General features: G+C 34.5%; 1 protein-coding gene across 11 annotated transcripts in view; it reads left to right on the top strand.

The window, feature by feature from the left end:
• Positions 1-18682, top strand: part of ANKRD28 (ankyrin repeat domain 28) — a 204309-nt gene that overhangs the window by 38735 nt on the left and 146892 nt on the right. For 8 of the 11 annotated variants that reach the window (XR_013361277.1, XR_013361278.1, XM_077865247.1 and 5 more), the window contains one exon: positions 15941-16013. The exons of 2 other annotated variants lie outside the window; for them this stretch is intronic. Coding sequence is in view for 6 of the 9 variants with exons in the window: in XM_077865244.1 (XP_077721370.1) it covers positions 15941-16013 (73 nt within the window). In the remaining 3 variants the exon portion in view is untranslated. Of the gene's footprint in view, positions 1-15940; positions 16014-18682 lie in introns of those variants that run through there. One more of the 11 variants, XM_077865250.1, reaches the window with a different exon arrangement.

The raw sequence follows: 18682 nt of genomic DNA, 5'->3' as shown, positions 1-18682 counted from the left end.
GAGGATAATGTTAGCTGTGGGGTTTTCCATATATGGCCTTTCTTATGTTGAGATATGTCTCCTCTAAATCTACTTTTCAGAGTTTCTGTCACAAATGGATGTTGTACTTTGTCAAATGCTTTTTCTGCATCTGTTGAAATGATCATATGGTTTTATCCTTTCTCTTGTTGATATGATGTATCACATTGATTTGTGAATATTGAACCACCCTTGCATCCCAGTAATAAATCCTACTTAATCATGGTGAATGATTTTTTTAATGTATCGTGGGATTCAGTATGGTTATATTTTATTGATGCCTTTGCATCTGTGTTCATCAGAGATACTGGCCTACAGATTTATTTTGTGGTGTCTCTCTGGTTTTGGTATCAGAGTAATGCTGGCCTCACAGAATGAGTTTGGAAACTTTTATTTTTGGAAAAGTTTGAGAAGAATAAGTAATGAGTCTTTCTTAAATGTTTGGTAGAATTCACCTGTGAAGCCACCTGGTCCTAGACTTCTGTTTATTGGGAATTTTTTGATTATTCAATTTCATTGCTGGTAATTTTTAAATTTTCTGTTTATTTTTCAGTTTTGGGAGGTTGTATGCTTCTAGAAATTTATCCATTTTTTCTAGATTGTACAGTTTGTTGGATATAATTTTTCATAATATTCTTATAATCCTTTATATTTCTGTGGTGTCAGTTGTTTCATTTCTGACTTTGATTTCCCCCCCCCCCCCCTTCTGATGTGTCTGGCTAATGATTTATCAGTTTTGTTGGTCTTTTCAGTAAATTAGCTCCTGGTTTCATTGATTTGTGAGAATGATCTTTCTTTTTTTTCTTTTTTCTTTTTTTATTTATGATAGTCCCACAGAGAGAGAGAGAGAGAGAGAGAGAGAGAGAGAGGCAGAGACATAGGCAGAGGGAGAAGCAGGCTCCATGCACCGGGAGCCCAATGTGGGATTTGATCCCAGGTCTCCAGGATCGCGCCCTGGGCCAAAGGCAGGCGCCAAACCGCTGCGCCACCCAGGGATCCCGAGAATGATCTTTCTTGATAATTTTTTAATTAGATTTTAGAATTAGACAATATTTTTAATTTGAATGTAATTTTCAGACACAGTATAAAATAAAATTCAATAGAAATTTAAATACCTACCACAAGGAATAAACAGATATTAATACTTTACCGTATTTCCTATATGTCTCTTTAAGGCTGATTTGTAAGTATATATATAGCAGGAGCCCCATTCCCATTTTTCCTTGGATATTTGCCTTGAAAGTTTAACATTTATACTGTGTTTACATATCCATAAACTATATGCTATCATTTTTGTGTTTTCTAAACTTTGAAATGGTATATGTGTCCTTTGCAACACTCTTTAAAAACTTTATGTGTTGATACTTTTGTTATAATCACTGTATTCCTCATACAAATAAATAGTCTATTTCCTTAATTCTGCCATTAGGTAGTTTCCAGTTTTGAGCAAAAAAATAGTGCTACACTAGATGTTCTGGTATGTCTCCTTACTGTGTACATATCAAAGTTTCTCTGAGATTGATGTGGGGAAGTAGACTTACTGGACCATAGCATATATACATGTTCACCTTTACTGTGTGATTTTTATTTTCTCCCAAGTGGTTATACCAATTATATTGTCTCTTTACTCTCAAACCTTTTTAAAAAGTTTCTACTTATTTGAGAGAGAGAGAGAGAGAAAGAGACAGTGTGCAAGAGAGTGAGCATGAGTGGAGTGCAGGGGCAGAGGGAGAGGGAGAAGCAGGATGCTGGGATCATGACCTGAGACGAAGGCAGACACTTAACTGACTGAGCCACCTAGGCACCCCTCAAATTTTTAATAGTTGTTTCAGTTTTGTTTTTACAGCTTGATGGGTGTGAAGTAATATTTTGTTTTAATTTATATTTCTCAAGTTCATAGTAAGATTGAATACATGTTCACATTTTTGACCAATTGGAATTTTTTGCATGAGTTGCCCATTTTGTTTTTCCTTTTTTCACAGTGCAGTCGTGTGTGTGTGTATGTTCACTATGAATTTTATTGGTTTTACTCTATAAACATCCAGATAATATTGCTAGTCTTTTCACTTTGTTTACGAGGTCTTATTCAGAGCTTCTAAATTGCAGTATAATCCTACTTACCAATATTTTATGTTCGTTTTCTCCTTTCTTGTACAAGAAACTCATCAAGGTCCTAAAAGTATTTAGTTTCTTATTAAAATTTGCAGTTTCTGGGGTAGCCCTGGTGGCTCAGCAGTTTAGCGCCGCATTTGCCTGGGGAGTGATCCTGGAGTCCCGGGATCGAGTCCCACGTCAGGCTCCCTGCGTGGAGCCTGCTTCTCCCTCTGCCTGTGTTTCTGCCTCTCTCTCTGTCTATCATGAATAAATAAAATCTTAAAAAAAAAGTTTGCAGTTTCTTTACCCACTTAGTTTTCTGACCCACCTGGAATATTACTTTTGTGTATAAGATTCCATTTTTTTTCCAAAATAGACTTTTCCTTACCCTTTGGTTTTCTATATATATTTTAAAAAATTTCAAGACCCCATGAAAGTTGAGTTTAATCTATATTCCATTGAAATTATGGATTTAATTTGGAAAATTGACATTGTACAATACTGAGTCTGGAAAAAGTAGATGATTCTCATGTAGCAGCTACTCAGACTTATGCCTGTTGTCTGCCCAAGCATATTTTCACAGTTGCCATCAAACAATAATAGCTCTTCCTTCTCTGCACTAAACCTTGCATGAGTGTTCCTCATAGGCAGATGCTATCCTTAAATAATTTGGGGGAAAGGGATTCTGGGAAATGTAGTTCCAGATTTATGTCCTGTGATGCATAGGAGACTATAGAAGGGGGTATTGATGATGCAGATTTTACAATACACAAGCCAAGCAAGCATAAATAAATGTGTTCTTATTTCTCTCCTCCTCTTGACATACAAGGGGGTTTTGATTGTTTTATACTGCCCCCCTACCCCCGCAACTGACTTGTTTTGGAGATCTATTTCAATGGGATGTACATTTATAATTTTGCTAGCTATTGTCTGCTGAGGTTGTATGAATTTCTATTTCTACCCATAGTCTGTCACTTTCTATTTTGTATCCTGCTCTCCTATTAAAAATATTGTTTTACCTTCATTTGGTAAACTCCTTATTGTTTAAACACTGTGAAGTTGGGGGATCCCTGGGTGGCTCAGCGGTTTAGTGCCTGCCTTCAGCTCAGGGCCTGATCCTGGAGTTCTGGGATCGAGTCCCACATCAGGCCCCCTGCATGGAGCCTGCTTCTCCCTCTGCCTGTGTCACTGCCTGTCTCTGTGTGTGTCTCTCATGAATAAATAAATAAAATCTTTAAAAAAAAAAAAAACACTGTGAAGTCTTCCTGGCAGAAGTGATAATCTGATGGTATGCATGTACGTGTACATACTCAGTTCATCTTACTCTATTATATTAGGATATTTGTGCTTTCTCTGTGATAAATATGATATTTCATTTTTTATAAAAATTTTCTCTGTGCCAATTTGTAGACATAGCCTTTTTTTAGTTATAATTGTATATCCTTTTATCATAAACATGTTGGGTATGTGTTTGTCTCCTTTACTAAACTATAGCCCTTTAGAACAATGCTGTGTTACTTCTTTGTTGGCAGCATCTAGCATATAGTAACAATTCAGTAACTACTGGAATGAATAATACATAATTTTAAACAGGGTATATGCAGCTTAATGACCTTTTTGTATTTAGCACAGTATATTATACTAGATGCTTTACATACATGAACATGACTCATTAAAACCATTGTTTAATCTTTTTGCTATTGAGTTGTATGAATATTTTATATATTCTGGGTACTAGACTCTTATACATAATTTGCAAATAGTTTTTCATTCTTTGGGGACATTTTCTCAATTCTTAAAATAGTGTCCTTTGATGCACAAAAGTTTTAATTTTGGTAAAGTCCAATTTGTCAATTTTTCATTGTTGCCTAGCTCTTGGTGTCATATCTAAGAAATCCTTGCCAAATCCAAGGTGATGTAATTTACTTGAAAATTTTGCCTAAATGCACATGGAACATTCTCCAGAATAGATCACATACTGGGTCACAAATCAGTCCTCAAAAAGTACAAAAAGATTGAGATCAGACCATGCATATTTTCAGACCACAGTGCTATGAAACTTGAAGTCAACCACAAAAATTTTGGAGAGACTACAAATACATGAAGGTTTAAGAACATTCTACAGGGGATCCCTGGGTGGCGCAGCGGTTTGGCGCCTGCCTTTGGCCCAGGGCGCGATCCTGGAGACCCGGGATCGACTCCCACGTCGGGCTCCCGGTGCATGGAGCCTGCTTCTCCCTCTGCCTGTGTCTCTGCCTCTCTCTCTCTCTCTCTCTCTCTCTCTCTGTGTGTGTGTGTGACTATCATAAAAATAAATAAATAAATAAATAAATAAAAAATAAATTAATTATTGTATTTCATTAAACCACAAACCAGTGACAAATAATAAAGTCCCAGGAAATTTTCCTATTTAAATAAAAAAAAAAAAAAAAAAAGAACATTCTACAGAAGAATGAATGGGTTAATTGGGAAATTAAAGAAGAAATTAGAAAACCTACATGGAAGCAAATGAAAATGAAAATATGAAGTCCAAAACCTCTGGGCTGCAGTAAAGGCAGACCTAGGATGGAAGTATATTGCAATACAGGTTCAATATTCACAAATTAATAATGTAATACACCACAGTAACAAAAGAAAGGCTAAGAGCCATAGGATCCTCTCTATAAATGCAGAGAATGCATTTGACAAAATAAAGCATCCGTTCTTGACAAAAACCCTCAGCAAATAGGGATAGCTAGAACATACCTCAACATCGTAAAGACCATATGGGGAAAAACTGGGAGCTTTTCTGCTATAGTCAAGGACAAGACAAGGATGTCCACTCTTACCATTACTATTTAACATAATACTAGAAGTCTTAGCCTCAGCAATCAAACAGAAAAAGAAATAAATGGTGTCTAGATTGGCAAGGAAGAAGTCAAACTGTCACTATTTGCAGATGACATGATATTCTGTAGAAAACCTGAAAGATTCCATCAAGAAATTACTAGCACTAATACATGAATTCAGCAGAGTTGCAGGATATAAAATCAGTCAGTGTACAGGAATCTTTTGTACTTCTATACACCAATAACAAAGCAACAGAAAAAGAAATCAAGGAATCAGTCCCATTTGCAGTGGTACCCAAAACCATAAGATAGCTAGTAATAAACGTAACCAAAGAAGTAAAAAGATCTGTACTCCAAAGTATAGAACACTTATGAAAGAAATTGAAGAGGACCCCTCAAAAATGGAAAAGCATTCCATGCTCATAGAGTGGAAGAACAAACGTGGTTAAAATGTCTCTACTGCCCAAAGCAATCTACACATTTAACGCAATCCCTATCCAAATACCATCAGCATTTCACAGAACAAACGATCCTAAAATTTGTATAGAACCACAAAAGACCCCAAATAGCCAGAGCAATCCTGAAAAAGAAAAACACAACTGGAGGCATCACAATTCTGGATTTCAAGCTATATTACAGAGCGGTAGTCATCAAGACAGTATGGTGCTGGCACAGAAATAGTCACATAGATCAGTAGAACAGAATGGGAAATCCAGAAATTGACCCACAATAGTCAACTAATCTTTGATGGAGCAGGAAGGAATATCTAATGGGAAAAAGACAGTCTCCTTAACAAATGGTGTTGGGCAAACTGGACACCAACATGCAGAAGAATGAAACTGGACCACTTTCTTATACCATACACAAAAATAAATTCAAAGTGGATGAAAGACCTAAATATGAAACAGGAAGCCATCAAAATCCTAGAGGAGAATAAGGTAACAACCCCTTTGACCTCAGTGGCAGCCTCTTACTAGACACATCACTAAAGGCAAGGGGAGCAAAAGTAAAAATGAACTTTTGGAACTTCATCAAGATAAAAGCTTCTGCACAGCAAAGGAAACAGTCAACAAAACTAAAAAGCAGCATATGGAATGGGAGAAGATATTGCACACAACATATCTGATAGAATTTGTGTCCAAATTCTATGAAGAACTTATCAAGCTCAACACCCCAAAAATAAATAATCCACTTAAGAAATGGGCAGAATACCTGAATAGACACTTTTCCAGAGAAGACATCCAGATGGCTAACAGACACATGAAAAGATGCTCATCATCACTCATCATCAGGGAAGTTCAAAACCATAGTAAGATGGTTACCTATGGTAACCACCTCACCTATGTCAGAATGGCTAAAATTAACAACACAAGAAACGACAGGCGTTGGTGAGCATGCAGAGAAAGGGGAACCCTTTTGCACTGTTGATGAGAATGCAAACTGATACAGCCACTCTGTAGAACTGTTTAGGGGCTCCTCAAAAATTAAAAATAGAACTCTCCTACTATCCAGCAATTGTACTACTTAGGTATTTACCCAAAGGATAAAGAAATAGATTCAAAGGGCTATGTGCACCCTGATATGTATAGCAGCATTATCAACAATAGCCAAACTATGAAGAGAGCCCGAATGTCCACTGACTGATGAATGAGTAAAGAAGTGGTATATAAGTAAATAAATATGTATACAAACAGTGGAATATTAGTCATCAAAAAGAATGAAATCTTGCTATTTGCAATGATGTGGATGGAGCTAGTGTTTTAGATTAAGTGAAATAAGTCAGCTAGAGAAAGATAAATACCGTATGATCTCACTCATGTGGAATTTAAGAAACAAAATAGATAAACATATGGTAAGAAGGGAAGAAGATTAAAAGAGAGAGAGGGAAACAAACCATAATAGAGACCTCTAACATGGAGAACAAACAGGGTTGATGGAGGGAAGTGGGTGGAGGATGAGCTAGATGGGTGATCAGTATTCAGAAGGGCACTTATGAGCACTGAGTGTTGTATGTAAATTATGAGTTACTAAATTCTCCTAAAACCAATATTGCACTCTATGTTAACTAACTAGAATTTAAATAAAATTTTTAAAAAATAAAATTTTCTCTAGGAGTTTTATAGTATTAGCTCTTACATTTAGGTCTTTAATCTTTTTTGAATGTCATGAGGTAAGGGTCCAATTTCATTCCTCTGCATGTGGATCCAGTTGTCTCAACACTGAGTTTTGAAGAAACTATTCTTTTCCATTGAATAGGCTTAGCATACCTTATCCAAATTACCGGACCACAGATATGTGGGTTTGTTTCACACTCTCAATTAAATTCTACTGACCTATGTATTTGTCCTTATGTTAGTACCATACGGTTTTGATTACTGTAGTTTTGTAATAAGATTTGAAACTGTGAACTGTGAATTTTTTGTGGTCTTGTGCACAAAGAATGTTTTGACTATTCTGGTCCCTTGTATTTCTATGTGAACTTTATAATCAGCTTTTCTATTTCTGCAAAAAGAAAAAAAGCTGTTGTGAGTTTGATAGTAACGGCATTGAGTCTGTAGATCACTTAAGGTATTAAGTCTTCCAGTCCATTAATACGGAAGTATTCCCATTTATTTAAGATTTCTTTAATTTTTTTCAACACTGTTTTGCATACACTTTAAATTTATTTTAAAGTATTTTGTTTTTGATGCTATTGTAAATGAAATTATGTTTTAAATTTTGGATTGTTCATTGCTAGTGTATGGAAAGAACTGATTTTTTTGTGAGTTCATCTTATATTCTCTGACTTTGCTGAAATTGTTCATAGTTTTGACAGGTGTTGGTTTCTTTCTTTTTTTGAGATTCTTTAGGATTTTGTATATATAAGATCATACCCTCTACAAATAAGAGATAGTTTTACTTCTTTTCAATTTGTATGCTTTTTATTACTTTTTCTGTTGAGTTAATCTGGCTAGAACTTCCAGTGTAGGGTTAAATATAGGTGGCAAAAGTGGGTGTCCCTCTCTTGTTCCTGATCTTAGGAGAAAAGCATTGAGTCTTTCAGCATTAACTATGATGCTAGTTGTGGCTTTTTCATAAGCACTCTTTATCATGTCAGGGAACTTCCAGTTTGCAGTTCGTTGAGTAATTTTATCATGAAAGCATGTTGGGATTTTGTCAAATACTTTTTCTCTGGGTAAGTTGAGATTATTGTGTGGCTTTTTCCCTTCATCTGTTAATTTGGTATATTCATAGATTTTTTTTTTTTCTTTTTGATGTTTACCATGCTTACAATCTTGGGATAGATTACATTTGGTCTTGGTTTAGAGTCCTTTTATTTTCTTTCTCCTTTCTCCTTTCTCCTTTTTTTTTTTTTGGTTTAGAGTCCTTTTAATATGCTCCTGGATTTGGTTTGCTAGTATTTTGCTGAAGATTTTTGTATCTATATTCATAAGAAATAATTGGCTTATAGTTTGTTTTTCCTTGTTATGTCTTTTTCTAGTTTTGGTGTCATGGTAATGCCTCAATGAATGTGGATTCCCAGTTGTCTGTGTGTTGAAGAAAGTATGCATGTGTTCCCTACCTTTCTATTTGAGAAGGATCCATGTTAATTCTTTAAATGTTTGGTAAGCTTAATCAGGGAAGCCTTGTAGTCCTGGGCTTTTCTTTGTTGGAGGGTTTTTGGTTACTGATACAATCTCTGTGTGTTTAGTAAGTCTGTTTAGAGTTTGTTTCTTCCCCCAATTCCCTTACTGTAGCTGTATTCCTTTATTATAGGTCAGTGTTATTTTCTTCCTTACTCCTGTAGATTTTATGATTATATAACCAAGAATCTCTCTTACTCCCCACATGTATACAATAGTATACTAGAAAAACTGTTGTGTATCATAATTATTCCATCTCCAGTATAGAGTTCATTTCCCGTAAGTACTTAGAGTTTTTTCATTACTCTGGTTGTCCTAGTATTTTACTGTCCAATACCGAGTTCCCTGTTGACATCTAGGTCATTTCTCATCTTTTGCTAATGCAAACAATGCTACAGTGAATAACCACCTACTACAGTGCAATTCTGTAGACTTCACAGGTTCACTTGGTCCTCCAAAAGACTCTTGACTTCACAGACACTACTTAAAACTCTAGGTTTCCCAGGCTACCCATGGCTTCTAACTAACTGGCTATAAATTTGGGGCTTCCCACCACCCCCTCCGGTTTAATAATTTGCTAGAACGATTCTCAGAATGCAGGAGAATGCTGTACTTATAATTATAGTCTTCTTATAGAGATCTGAACCTGAAAAAGGGAGAGACGTGTAAGATGAGGCCTGAGAGGGTCCCAAACTCAAAAGTTTCTATATCCTCAGGACATGTCACCCTCCTAGCATGTTGATGCTTAACCAAGTTTCAATGTCAAGATTTTTTATTGAGGATTCAGTTGATAGGTATGATAGGTTGAATCATTTTTAATATGATTAAACTCCATTTTTAGCCCTGTTCCTCTACCTAGAGGTCAGGTGGTCCGGTTAATATGACTTGGCTAATAGCCTCAACCCTCTTAGCACACGATTGTTCTTTTCAGCCTGGCCTACCTCAGTCAAACAATTGAGGGGTCTACCATGAGTTACCTTATTAGCATAAACCCAGATACGGTCTGAAGGGCTTACTGTGAATAACAAGGACACTTATATCACCCAGGAAATTGATAGGTTTTATAAGCTCTCTGGTACCCAGGACAAAAGACAAGACAAATTTTTTATTATTTAGCAGTTTACGTATATCTCTGTTCATGTGCAAATGTATCAACTAAAAGGGAAATTTTTCTTCCTCTTCCCCCTCTTCTCCCCGACTTTCACATGATTTAATAATCAAAACCAAATAAAGTTATTCTTGAGAGGTTTTTCTCCCACTTTGAGTCCCATGAATAAAACTTGTGCAACCCACTCCCAACAAATAACCATGCTTTTCTCCGTATCCTTCATATTTCTCTGTGCAAATGTCTTTTTCCTTATATATAGCCTACATATAGAGACTCCAATGTAACTTGCTTTTTTTCACTTAAAAATAAGGAAATACATATCCAAAATATATCAGTAGAATGAATATGCATTCACAGTTTGGCTAGATATTGACAGATTGCTCTCCCACAGATTGTATTAATTAATTATCTCAGTCTAGAACCTGATAGTTTCAGACTTCTTGATCTTTGCCAGTTTGAGAGATGAACAGTGGTTTATACATGTAGCTTTAATATGAATTTCTCTTACAAAGTTGAGCATCTGTATATGTTTTCACATTTGTGCTCCTTTTCTATGAATTGTTTCTATTCTTTGCCAATTTATTAGTGGAATTTTTTTCCTTTTTCTTATGTTTGTCATTTGTTTTACTTTGTGGCTACATTTTTTTCAGTACAGAAATTTAATGGTTTTAAATGGTTAGATTTATGAATTTTTATGGCTTTCTAAATTTTTGTGTCTTCCCTTTTAGATGATTTTAATAAAAGTATTGTTTTTTGTTTTTGTTTTTTGTTTTTGTTTTTTTTTTTTAGTACTTTTATACTTTTTCTCTATTTTTACTAAGATGTAATTTAGCAGTGTGCCTGGGTGGCTCAGTTGGTTAACCGTCTGCCTTTGGCTTAGGTCATGATCCCAGGGTCCTGGGATTAAGCTCCCTGTTCAGTGGGGAGTCTGCTTGTCCTTCTCCCTCTGCACCTGCACCCTGTTCAGGCTCTGTCTCTCTTAAATAAATAAAATCTTTTTTAAAATGTATAATTTAGCTGTGGTAAAATTTATCCTTTTTTGTGATATCTTAACAAATGCATTTAATGACTACCACAATCGAGATTTAAAACACTTCCATCATCCCTAAAAATTCATTTGTGCTCTTTTGTATTCATCTCTTCCTGAGGTACCCAGCTCCTGACTACTTACCTCTTCTCTGTCCTTAAGATTTTGCATTTGCAGAATGTCATAAGAAATTGAATCATTCAGTATGTAGCCTTTCACTTGGCATAATGCATTTAAGATTTACCCATGCTGTTGGTGTATTCAAGTCATCAGTTGGTTCCTTTTTTATTACTGAATCATTTTCTAGTATATGAATTTACCACAGCTTATTTATCCATTCTCTAGTTGAGGAATGTTTGGCTTATTTCCAAGTTTTAGAGGTTATGAATAAAGCCAATATAACTGTTCATATACAAGACTTTTTGTGAGCATAAATTTTTATTTTATTGGGTTCATACCTAGGAATAGAATTGCTGAATTACATGTTAATTATATATATGACTATAAGCAACTGGCAAATCATTTTCCAAAATGGCTGTACCATTTTGCATTCCCACCAGTAATGTATGAGAATTACTCTGCATCTTCTCCAGCATTCAGTATTGTCAGTTTTTTTTTAAAGAAAAAAAAGTCGTTTTACTAGGTGTGTTATAGTACCTCATTGTGCTTTAATTTGCATTTTCCTAGTGAGTAATGTCTGTATATTGGCTTTCTTGAACTGTCAAACTGTTTACGTCTTTTGCCCATTTAAAAAATTGGGCTTTTCTATTACTTATTATAGGAGTTCTTTATTTTGGATAGAAGCCTTTGTTATAGATCTGATTTGTAAGTATTTTCTCAGAATGTGGTTTATATTTTCATTCTTTTAATGATCTTTTTCAAAGAGCAGAAATCCTTTATTTTGATGAATTTTAATCCATATTTTATCTCTGGATTGTACTTTTGATATTGTCTCTAAGACATCTTTGCATCTTTTGTCCTGTGTTTTCTTCTAGAAATTCTGTAGGTTCAGATTGTATGTTTAGATCTGTGATTTATTTTTCAGTCATTTATTGTGTTTGATATTAGCTAGAAGTGTAAGTTTGTTGTTTTTTTTCCTTGTCAGTGGATTTTCAGGTTGTTCCAGATCATTTATTGGGAAGATTATTTTTTCTCTGTTGACTTGCTTTTGCACCTTTGTCAAAGATCACTTGATCATGTCATCTATTTCTGGACTCTTCTATTCCATTTCATCAGATCTGTATGTCTCTCTTGCACTGTCTTGATTACTGTAGCTTTCTAGTAGTGTGAATCCTCCAACTTTAAATATTGTTTTGGTTCTTCTTTATAAATTTTACTCTTCCATATACATTTTTAGATCAGTGTATTCTTTTCTGCAAATGCCAAAGGTACTTTGATTGGGATTGCATTGAGTCTGTGAATTAAATATGGAAAAATTGACATCTTAACAATATTGAGCCTTTGAATGCATGAACGTGATACCTCCATTTAGGGCTTTTATTTCCTTCAGCAATATTCTATAGTTTTTAGCATGGATACTCTGCATATATTTTGTTAAGTTTATATCAGTATGTCAGTTTCTGGGGGTGCTGCTACAAATGCTATACTTCTAAAGTTTTTATTTACAGTTCACTGATAGTATGTACAAATATAATTGTATTTCACAACTTTGCTAAAATTACTAAATACGAAAACGTTTTCAGAGATTCTGTGGCATTTTCCACATAGATAATCATGTGTGCTAATACAGGCAGTTTTCTTTCTTTCTAAGGTGTATGCCTTATTATTTCTTCTCATAGCCCTATTGCAGTGGCTAGGACTTCCAATATGATATTGAGTAGAATTGGTGAGAGCAGACATACCTGCCTTGGTTCCCCTTAGAGAAATCAGTCAGTAGTTTCCTAGTACTTTTATAGTTCTTTTAACACAAACATTTCAATATAGTGATGGCATAGCAAAGGAATCCTATTACTTTTTTTCAGATGGCTTCCAGTTTTCCTGATATCATTCATTAACTAAATGTACCATATGTATGTATGTCTGTGCCTCAACACATGAACTTTAATCAGGGCACTTACTGCATTGCTTTGCTGTTTACTTTTTACTTCTTTTTCTCTCTCAATAGAAGATGAACATTTTGGGGGAATAAAAAATGGTGCCTACCCTCAAGGAACTTATCTTGTGAATAATTGGTATTATATTGGACCATTTGAAATTGCCAATATTATTATTTTTTAAAGATTTTACTTAGAAAAAAAAAGATTTTACTTAGAGTGTTCATGTGAGAGCGCACAAGTAGGGGGAGAGGGCAGAGGCAGAGGGAGAAGCAGGCTTCCTGCTGATCAGGGTTAGGGTTAGGGTTAGGGAGCTCAACAGGGGGCTCCATCCCAGGACCCTGGCAGCATGACCTGAGGTGAAAGCTAGACGCTTAACCAACTGATCCACCCAGGTGCCTGCCAGTATTAATTTCTAGCCTGTAAAATTTTATATCAACTTGGGACCAATACAGAAAAACAAGAAAAGAAAATGAAAACTGTGTTCTGCTTTCAAGGCCTAATTATCAGTGTGAGAAATGTTCGTGCATGAGAAGTTGTTCATCACTGTTGTGTGCGTATAAGTGAAGCCATGGAACTGGATATACTGATGTAAATGGGATACAACCACTGCCCTTGAAGGAGATTCTCTCTGGAAGACAGGATCTTTACAACATTTAGATATGTTTAATTCTGTGATGGATCTGTCAATATATGCACAAATTTAATCTCAGTTGGAATCTACTTGTAATCTTAGCTCCATATGTCTCAGTATCTTGGACTACAAAAGACTTTGGTAGTGATTTGTGTAAGTTACTGAGAAGGCTAACACACTTTTGTATGTGATGATTTTATGTGAAAAAATACTCTGTACATTGTTCAGTTTAATGTGACATTACTTCAATCACCTGGTATCTTGTAGATTTCCTTTTGAAATAACTTGATGTTTTAAAAGAAGAAAGATGGGATCCCTGGGTGGCGCAGTGGTTTAGCGCCTGCCTTTGGCCCAGGGCGCGATCCTGGAGACCCGGGATCGAATCCCACGTCGGGCTCCCAGTGCATGGAGCCTGCTTCTCCCTCTGCCTGTGTCTCTGCCTCTCTCTCTCTGTGTGTGTGTGTGTGTGTGTGTGTGTGTGTGACTATCATAAATTAAAAAAAAAAAATTAAAAAAAAAGAAGAAAGACATTAAAGAAATCATAATATAAAAAATAAAACTATTGAATTTCCCTACTCCAATTTTTTGTGTTTGGGTACATTATATGTGGAGGGGAACTATAATATTTTTGTATTATATATACAAAAATATTGTATTGACTCTTAAGCTGGTCTTTCACTACTTTGTATTCCAAGTCTGGAAAAAGGAATATATAAGAGACTGTATGTAAGCTTCATGAAGTCAGAAACTGTTTTCTCTTGTTCACTGTTGTATTCTTTGCAGTTAGCACATAAGTAGTTATTAACAAATGATTATTGTTATTCCTGGTGGGGAGGAGGCCAAGCTAGTTGGATTTGATTACAGTAAGAAAATGTAATTTTTACATGAAATATGTTGATTTTAGTACAGATGAAAGTTATTATAATCACATGGTGCTTGATAAGCATCGGGAGAGTTGTAGTTGTTTAGGCAATTAAATTGTATTGGTAAATATATAGTAACAGAGACTTTTAATCATTCAGGAATTTGCTTATGGTATCATTTTGTGCTTTGACTATTAACAAGATTAAAATATACCATTAAAACCTATAAAGTACCATGTATTCATTTGAAACTCTTGTTTAAAATACATGATTCAGAAAAGATTATCTTTGTGTTAGTAATAATCAATGGATAGAAGTACCCAGGAAATTTACTTTTTTGTATTTACTGCCACCAAATGGCAAATTAATAATACTACTATATCTATTAAATTAATACTGTAAGAAGACATTCTAAAGGTAATGTCCCTTTAGTATTGTTCTGACAAGGTTAATTCGTTCATAAAGAATTTTGACAAGAGAAGAAAAAACAAATTTTAATATGTTTAGAACTGTACCTGACCTTCTACCAGAGTAGATAGGCTGGTTTCTATCTTCTTTAACATACAGGAAAGACATAGTGCAAATCACTATGACAAAGATGATAAAAACTGATAACTCAGCCTTAATAAGAAAAGTATTTGAGAAAATACTTTTATACAGGAATTTCTGACATTTATTTTGTCTAGGTTATTGTACCTGAGATTGATGGCTCCAGAATATTTTAGGTCTAATTTTATTTATTTGAAGATAAGCCATTTTATTAAAATTACTGGGATATTATCCTGGAAAAATTATTATGAGAGTAGAAAAAACAAAACAGAAACAAATGTTCAGTTTTTAGGAAGTTGGTTAAATACAATAAGATATTACTTTTGGGGATCCCTGGGTGGTGCAGCGGTTTAGCGCCTGCCTTTGGCCCAGGGGGCAATCCTGGAGACCCGGGATCGAATCCCACATCAGGCTCCCGGTGCATGGAGCCTGCTTTTCCCTCTGCCTATGTCTCTGCCTCTCTCTCTCTCTTTCTCTCTCTGTGACTATCATAATTTTAAAAAAAAATTAAAAAAAATAAGATATTACTTTTTAATGTTATATAGTTACTGAAAGTGTAATAGAGGAATACTTAAGGATATGGATAAAAGTCCACATTAGTAAATGGAGGGAGATGAGGAGAAGCAAATTACAAAACATTATAGTATCACAGTTAATTAAAAAGTACATTTATAGAAAATAATTGTGTTTATGGGAGGTATTGTGATTTCTTAAATATATGTATTTCTAAAATGAACATGTCTTAAATGTTCAGAAATTATGTAGATTGAATATTTTATACTTTGTAGACACATCCCCATGGCAGCATTTTATTATAGGAAATATATTCAAGCAGTTTTTTGGTTTTGTTTTGTTTTGTTTTTGAATAATGAAAATGTCTTATTGCAAGCAATTCTGACTCAGGCTTCACTTTTTGAGTCTCTTCTGATTGGTTCATATTTAAAAAAACCTTTACAAAAACTCTTTGTTACACAGATTAATAATTTTCTCTTTAGCAGAAGGATGAAACTTCTGAATCAGTAAGATTTTGAATATTATCTAATTATTTAGTGCTTTGTTAAGGTACTAGTTATATTTATAACCTAGCCCTTCATTTTTAGGGTCAGCATATTCTTGCTTTTGATATCTGTTTTCTGCCACAGGCCTGAGATTGGAATTGAAGCAATACAACTACTGCTTCCACCAGAGGAAAATAGTATGGGAATTCCTATTATGGTAGGTTATTTTCCAGTAGTCTCTCTGCAATAATATAGGCAGCTCTTGTAATTTATCAGTTTGTTGGTATTTATGCCTTCTCATAAATTAAGCATAGCTTTTCTATATAACTATATGTGAATCCTTTGTGTCAGTCAAAATCCTGTCTTGTAGACATTTTGTTTATGTGTGGTGGTCCCTGTATTTCTGGAAAACTTAATTATAACAATTTAATTCAAATAGATTTTTAGGGAAGGAACTTAAAAATCTGATTTAAGATTTCTGTGATTTTTCTGTTGTAGTTTGGAGAAGAGAGTATGAAACAGCTGAAAATTATGGTACTGCAATTAGTTTTTTTTAACTAGTAAATTACTAGATGTTTTCATTCTTAAATTGTATATATCACCTTGCTCATAGCTCATTCTCTTACATGTTGTATGTTTGTGGTACATTCTGTGAACATTATCAGCCATTCACTGATCATTGGGGAACCTCAATAACATGAGTGACTCCTATGTTTCTAGAAAGTAGTTAAAAAATCTCATAAAATCTAGGGCTATTAGACTGAAGATGTTTGTGAAGACAATATAATCTAGTTTGATACCATTGGCATTGTTTGCTAGGCGTCTTATTTGAAATTCAAACATATTGAAAGGTTCTGAAGAAAAGAAAAACCTATGGCTTTATAACTGGCTTCTTTACCATTATCAAGTTTCCACTTGCTGTACTTTCTGTTAAATATTTTTGATCCTAAATGGTAATACCATTTGATACTAAGTAGACTTGAGCAAAGTTGTTTTGCAACAAAACAAATCACCCTTATTGGATTTTGTTGTAATTTGTTCTTAGTTAAACTTTTCCTGTTTTTTTTAAAGAAGAGAAGATGATTAGAATGCTACTATTATGTTGAAAACTAAAAGATTTTGTCCATCTGTATTCTAGTAGGAGGGGAGCAGATTATTGGGAAACATTTATTACGTTGTGTTCTTCCAGTTGGAATAATTTTGGTGACATTGAAGATTTATATTCTCTTGAGAAATTTTGAATTCTGTGTGAATTAACCAGTTGTGACTCTTTACCTGACCTTTCAGTTTTGTCTATTAAATTACCACTTTAAAAAAAAGCCCACACAGGATGCTTCTCGTTGTTACCTGGATTTCTTTTACTGAACAGAACCCCACTGGAAGCTCATTTCCTCATATACCTTATTTCTGTTCTTTGTAAGTCATTTTCTAGGGACACCTGGGTGACTCAATTGGTTAAGTGTCTGACGTTAACTCAGGCCATGATTTCAGGGTCCTGGGAGTCTGCTTTTCCATCTGTACCCCAAGCCCCCTTCATGTGCTCTCACTCACTCCCAAATAAAAATAAAATCTTAAAAAAAAATTAAAATAAAATGATATAAACAAATCATTGTCTAGCTCTTGACCCAGTAAAAGCTTTGGATGAGTCTTGAAATATTCCTAATTCAGTCAAGGATTTGAATAATGGATAGGCAAGACGGAAAATGAAAAAAATGCAAACTTAAAAAAGTAAGGATACGATTTGTTGGGGAAGACAATTTGTTTATTGTCTGCAATAAACAGCAGACACCATCAGTGTTATCTGGCTCACTTATTTTTTATTTCCTGGTAATGTAGAGTCACAAATTTAACTACTTTTGCTACATGATCACTGTATAAATTGTAATTTTCATCTTTTACCACTGGATGGTGCTTTTGCATTGGTTTCTGCAGTCTAATTTTGCATAAGGAACATTTAAAAATTCATCGTAAAGAACAATGAAATTAAAATTTGATAGTGATATAGTTGGTCACATAAACATTAAAATATAACGATTATTTGTGATACATACTGTAGTTTTAAAAAGATAAACCCTTGTGCATGAAATGGTTAAGGGTTAAGAGCTATATACCTGACCGTATTTTCTAATACAGTCTTCTTCACTCTACCACCTTAGAAATATTTTAGGTGTTTTGATTTTGTAGGTGATACTATAATTTAAATGGTACTTAAATAAAACAGTTTGATTTGTAATGTTAAAATATATATGCAGATAGCTCAGGCTTTTAAAATTGTTGTTTGTTTTTTAAAGATCTTATTTATTCATGAGAGACACAGAGAGAGGGAGGAGAAGCAGGCTCCCCAGGGACCCCTATGATCAGGCGTCCCTATAAATGTTTTTGATAATCACCTTGTTTCTATCTGGAAGCCATCAATTGAAGCCTTTTCTTTCACAAATCCTATATTCAAATTATCTTTTGTTAGTTGCCAAGGGACTTTTTGATAGTTATCCTGCTTGGGCAATTTGAGTTTATTTAGGATTGTAACAAACAAAGCATGAGTTTATTGGGATCGTAACAAAGTTGTGGAGATTGTAATTCAAGGAAATAATTTCAAGTAAGAAAGCATTCACTTATGTTCTTTAACAAGAAAAACAGAAACTCTAGAACATCAGTGTCTACACAGCTTTCTCTGAGACCTTCTTTCTCCAGTTCAGTCTTTTGTTTCTTTTTCTGTTCTTTAGAGGATTATTTATATAAAAACAAGCATCTGAAATTACCCCTTCTTGTATTCTGCTCTTCACTAGCTATTTGATAGCTTTTGAGGTATGAATGAGGAGACAGTTATAGCTCAGCAAGTTTTAAGTCTTAGTCGCTTTGCTCTATGATCAGTGCCTAACTATTTCG

The sequence above is a fragment of the Canis aureus genome, chromosome 22 (genome assembly GCF_053574225.1).
Source record: "Canis aureus isolate CA01 chromosome 22, VMU_Caureus_v.1.0, whole genome shotgun sequence".
NCBI classification, from domain to species: Eukaryota; Metazoa; Chordata; class Mammalia; order Carnivora; family Canidae; genus Canis; species Canis aureus.
Note: the sequence above shows the minus strand (reverse complement) of the source record. Positions and strands in the feature narration are given on the sequence as shown.